This window comes from Lupinus angustifolius, chromosome LG15 (assembly GCF_001865875.1).
Source record: "Lupinus angustifolius cultivar Tanjil chromosome LG15, LupAngTanjil_v1.0, whole genome shotgun sequence".
In the NCBI taxonomy this organism is placed as follows: domain Eukaryota; kingdom Viridiplantae; phylum Streptophyta; class Magnoliopsida; order Fabales; family Fabaceae; genus Lupinus; species Lupinus angustifolius.
In genome coordinates, this window is record NC_032023.1 from 13,462,166 (window position 1) to 13,467,961 (window position 5,796).

The 5,796-nt window shown below is 35.5% G+C and overlaps 1 protein-coding gene across 2 annotated transcripts; it reads right to left on the minus strand.

The window, feature by feature from the left end:
- LOC109328542 (two-component response regulator-like APRR5) lies at positions 598-5,109 on the minus strand. Of its 2 annotated transcripts, none has more exons than XM_019562051.1 (8): positions 4,848-5,109; positions 3,939-4,100; positions 3,713-3,840; positions 3,443-3,601; positions 2,766-2,937; positions 2,342-2,678; positions 1,158-1,923; positions 598-1,060 (listed from the first exon to the last, which is right to left on the minus strand). In XM_019562051.1, exons 1-8 carry the CDS (start codon positions 5,038-5,040, stop codon positions 941-943), a joined length of 2,037 nt encoding a protein of 678 aa, XP_019417596.1. In that variant the 5' UTR covers positions 5,041-5,109; the 3' UTR covers positions 598-940. The 2 variants fall into 2 exon arrangements, with proteins under 2 accessions (XP_019417596.1, XP_019417595.1); XM_019562050.1 differs by having other exon boundaries at positions 3,443-3,598; positions 3,710-3,840.

Here is a 5,796-nt window from a genome sequence, read left to right on the forward strand (position 1 = left end):
TCTACAATGCTTCTCAAATTTTATCCACAAACCTGATGAGAAGTTTTTCCATCAATTCTAGAACACTTCAAGTCCATAATCTCAATGAGAAATAAGGTTGTATATTAACATTGTAAAAATCAATAGTTGCAGATGATACATTGACTATGTAAAAATTGTACACCCAACGTACTCATTTCCAATTATGCAATTCAAAATTTCATGTGATAGGATCATTCAAATTCTGATATTAGCATGTGAAAAGAAATTGTTTTTAAGCTCCTGATTATCTTTTACTTCACATTCTTTACATTTCATATTAGTTTTAGTAAATAATTTGTTATCTCATCCTTGTTGCACTAAATAACTTGCCAAAACGATGAAAAGGTGGATGGTGTCCTAATAGGTGAAAATCTATGCTGCTTTTCTTTTTCATTTTTCCATTCTCCTTTTTGGGGAATCTGGGTAGTGGTGGTGGGACAGGAATCACTTTAGAAGCTCTTTCAAATGCTCTCTTTAAGAAAGTTTGCTTGAGCAACTGGCAATCATGTTTAGGTAAACAGAAAATTGACAAAAAATCTTAGAAGAAAAAAGGTAGAAGGTTTGAACAAAACAGAAAAACTTAACTGCTTTTAATTACTAAAAATCAGAATGTCATGGTATTGTACAAAAAGCTCCTACATAATCAGTAACTCCTTGTAAGTGAATAAATCCTTACAAATATATAAATAAATATGTGGCAGTAAGATCTCTATGAAACTCTATAAAATTACCATGATATATGACATTAGGTACACATTATATATCACTATGGAGGTGAGGGAAATGAGGAAAATGGTATTACAAAGCAATAGACAATCAAGTGGTTCTGGTGTTAAAGGACTCAGGAAAACAAGTTAGAAGTAACTAATACTAACAATCTAGTGCTCTCCTCTAAAGTGAGTCAGAAATTTGCTTTTGTCTATTGATATTCGTTACCAACTTTTTCTATAGAAAGAGGATCAGGTTGCGCTTGACGAACAAATTGTCCTTTCACTCTCGGTCGCTGCTCTGCTAGTTTCTTTCTGCTCTCATATCGAACCTGTTAACGAGTATAACAAAATGTTAGATCTGATGAATTTTTTTTTTTGAAACAATGATGGTCATGTTAATAAAAGGCTAATGTAATAATAAAGTACCTTCTTCTCATAGCATCTCTCCTTCCGCTTCAAGCGAAACTTGTTTAGAGCTGCTTCTCTCAGGGTAGGTCGATGAGAACTTCCATTGTTTGTGAGGTCTTCATTCTTGCCCTCTGAAGCTGACCTCACAGTGGCAACTTGATCAAATTTGCTGCTAATTCCACAATTGCTTCGATAACCGGTGTGATTTATATGGCTTGCATTTTCATTACAGAAACTACTCGATACACTTAGATTATTTGCAGGAGAGATACATTCTCGATCCTCTGCATATTCTGATCTGTGTCCCTGTGTGTACACCATGTGTTTTGGGGCGCTGTCTCCATTAGGGCCATGAGGTTCATAAAGCTTCTCAGAACTGTTTTCTCTAATGTTTGACGGATAAAATGCATTTACTTGAAAGGTTGGTTCAAGGAACACAACTGAACTAGGACTTGACATTGATTGTGGACCTGATTGAGTACAAAACATCGGAGGAAGTACAGAACCATAGGCTGCACATATATCATTGAACCTTACACCTTTTACTGGAATTGGGAGAGAATGTGCTTGCTGGGAATGTGAAGTTGCGAATTCAGATTCTTTTGATTGGGTTGTAGCTGGAGACATAATACATCTTTGCGTACTAGATGTGGAACTATCCGAGTTGCAGCCAGTAGTGATATGGGGCATACTTTTCTCACAATTTGTTCTTTGTTCTCTTTGTTGATCAGAGAAGTTAACCAACATTGCAGGTGCGGCTTGCAATAGCGGCCTGTTAGTATACCTGCATGAAACATTGAAGCTTCATTTCAATGACAAGTTGACAACCATATAAATATCCATCAGGACAGGAACTATTGGTTTTATATTTATGGGAATTTTATATAATCTTTTAAATTACTCAAAATCATCACCAAACCACATTCACCGGTTTTTAATATGTTTAACGAGGTACTTTAACAAAACTCAAAATCCAGCACTTCATAACTTAGTGGAGATATGGTACTTCCACATCTGTTGATTTGTTTCAAGGCATTGTGTCCATAGAATTCATTTGTAGTAAATTAATGAGTAAAGATGGGCAGCTATATAAAAGAAACCAACTAATTTCTATTAGTTTATGAATACTATAAGTGGCTTTCAAAAGTTTTAAAATCTCAGAAAAGGAAAGGAGAAGAATAATGACGGGATTTAGGAATTACCGCTTGAAAGCCGAGGCATTAGAATGCACGAGGGTGTGTCTTTCTTCAGAGAGTTCATTCTCAAAGTTACTGGGTTGAGATCTTCTTAGAGAAAGATCCAACTGCGGAGAAAAGTCAAATTTACCCGTGCAATCAACTGCCGAATTTTTGACACTGCAGTTTGGACGAGTTTGAAATGCTCCAATCAAGTCAATAGCTTCCTTAAAAGAGCTAATTTGAGCATAGTCATTGTCATGAGCCTCACCACTAACGTCAGCACCCCTAAAATGCTCGTGATCACCATCCTTTCCACTAGTTGTGCTTGCCTCACCATTTTTGGAGATATCCATGGTTAATCCTGAAAAATACAAGTTTGCTAAAATTTTAGATACCCTTCCTAGTAAAGTAGAACAGATGGTTATTGCAGTAAAGGACAGAAATATACCTCCATCATGACTATCATGCTTGATCAATGTCTGGCCTAAACGAATGCACGTTTCAACCTCTTGTGTATTTGTACCATTTGGATATGCTTCACCACATGTCAGTGGAGAATATTCCCTCATGGTTTCGACAGGGTCACTCTCAGCTTCCAAGTCCGGCTTTGTACAAGAGCTCTGCAAGAGACAGCAAACATTCAGCCTCTATATGAAAACTTCATCTAGCCAACGCAAACTGAAAGCAAATTTCTTTTAACTATATAAGAGGCTAAATTAAAGAACTAGATAAATATGCCCTGGAAAACAATATGCATTTGGTGTGCTACCATAACAAGGTTCCTTGTGAATAAGTTGGAAAGGAAATTTACACAAGACATAAGATATGCTATAATTTCCAAGCAGAGCAGTGACAAGCACACAAAAGGGTCAACACTGGAGACTGTATTGAATGTATTATCATGTAGATATATCCTAGCCCCTTAAAGAAAGATTCAATTTGGCAATGAATTAATCGGGGGAAAACGGAAGGATAATAAAATGATTCATCCAAAATCCACAGCCTCTGGTGATGACATACCAAATTACTTGAACTGTATCCGTTTTGTAATCAATGTCTTGAAAGGTTCTCATAACAAACAACAATGATATAGAAATCAATAACTTCTAGATTTGGAAAACTTACATGTGCATCACTTCCTTTCTCCATCATTTCCTTATTTCTCTGGCTGCAAGCAGCAGAACCAGTTGAACGATTACTAGTAGCATTGTTTTCAGCAGTGGCTTCAACTTTCTGCTGTGCAGTACTCTCTTCTTGAGGGCTACTCATGCCAATGGTTGACTGACAGAACAAATAAAAATTAATCAGAAATTCAACTAGCCATTAATAACATCAGAGTATTTAAGAGAAAAACGGAAAAAGAACTGCAGAATGAGTGAGCAGAAGTCCTACCGATTGTCTTCTCCAAACATGTTGCCACAAATTCCTTAGTTCGTTTTTTCTAAGGGGCTTAACAAGATAGTCAGCAGCACCTCTCAACATGCATTTGTATACCGTGCTAACTGAATCTTGTGATGACATCACTGGAAATTCATAAAAAGAAATCCATAAAAGTTAGTTTAAATGTATTAATAAAGTGGAAAAATCAATAATTAAACAGATAAAAGATTTATTATCATACTTATGACAGGGATATTTTTGCAAATATCATGCTCCATTATTAACGTGAGAAGAGCATAGCCAGATATGGATGGAAGGTCCACTTCTGTGAGTATTAGATCAATACTGTGTGGCCTTCCCTTGAGTATTTCCCATGCCTTCAAGCCATCTGGAACAGCAGCCACTGCTCAAAGAAGAAGAACAAAGTTATTTTAAAGATCTAAGAGCATGTAACTAAGTTTTAAGTTCTCAACTTTCTCAAATCAAAAGCTTCAAACGAAAAGAAAAGTAGATAAATGAAAAATTATATGGAAAACAGACCCAAAAAAATTGTGTCAGCTTTATGGCTTAAGCCTGTAATTTCCAGACACCAAGTTTCAAGGTGCCATACAATCCTTGGGACTTAAACTGAACCCACATCCCCCATCCCATACCTGTAAGAAAATATTTTTTTTTATTCCTTATCTTCATAGGGATGAATTTATTAAACAATGCAGAGAGAGAAAAAAAGGTACATATTTTTCTCACCCCTCACCCTTTTTATATATTAATTAATCCTTAATATCATATAAAAAAATCCTTAATATATTTGGGGTTCCTGATACATTTATATTACAAAAAAAATATGTGCCGTTAGTTTCTCAAATTTAAGGTAATAGGAATAGTTATACACCCCCTTCGTTTGGTCAAATATATACCTTACTGGATCAGGCCTTAGAAAGATGAAAGAAGAAGAAAACATGAAAATTGTAAGAGACGCCAAAAACTAAAAATTGAATCAGTTGAGAGGAAAAAAACAGAACGCCAAAAACTAAAAACTGAACTGAATCACCACCTACCCCTTCCACTACACGAATAACAAAGAAATTCACTTATTCTCATTGAAACCATGAAATTGAAAGAAAGAAGCAATTTGATAGAAAGAAATTACCTTTATAGTTGCATTTTCTGAGAAGAGCTGCTATAATCTGCCTAGTAGAATCATCAGCTTCAACCAACAGAACCCTTAACACCATCTTTGGTAAGAACTTCTCCCACCTCATCAACCCCTTCAATTCCTTTATCTTCTCTTCCTCCACTCCCACTAACTTCAACTTCTCTCCACTCATCACTAAATCACCCATTTCTAACACAATCACAACAATAGTTGCTACTATTATGAGACAATAATTTGCCTCTTCTTCAAAGTTCAAATCAGAACCTTATTAGCACAAAAACACACCTTGATATTATGATATCTTACCCCAAAGGCTCAATTTTGAAGGGTAAATAAAAGAATAGAATATTTTTAAGGTTCAGTTTAACAGTGGGTTGAACATAATCCTACGGCGTATGATCAGACACCAATGTTAACTGCCACAAAATCCTACGGTTCACGAAAATATCCTCTTGTCTATGAAAATATCTGAGACTATGTAGAAGCTGTGGGCCCACATGTTCCACGTCATCAATGAGATCTAATTTTGAGCCAGAAATCTAAAGCAAAATACTCATTGGGTTATCATCGGTCGGTTCTTTATTAGTGGTGGATATTATTTCTATACCCACTTTTATTTTTTCTTTGGTAATCTGTTTCTTTATTTGTGCCTTTCATTTAATCAAAAATATTAAAATATTGGTGTGTGGAAATGGAGCTACGTGGGGACCGGTAAAGAGAAGAGTAGATATTAAAATATAAACCCACTCTTGTAGATATTTTTGAGTGATTTAAGGGCGCATATGAATTTCATGGACCTTGCTGCGACACGTGGTTGTGTGTTAGGGGTAGTCTTTATGTGTCATTTTCATTATCAACTTATAGAAAGAAGTGTAACCATGTTATTTCTTAACTTTTCATCCAATCCAAAGTCTGAAAAATATTTTCTATATGGAAAATGTTA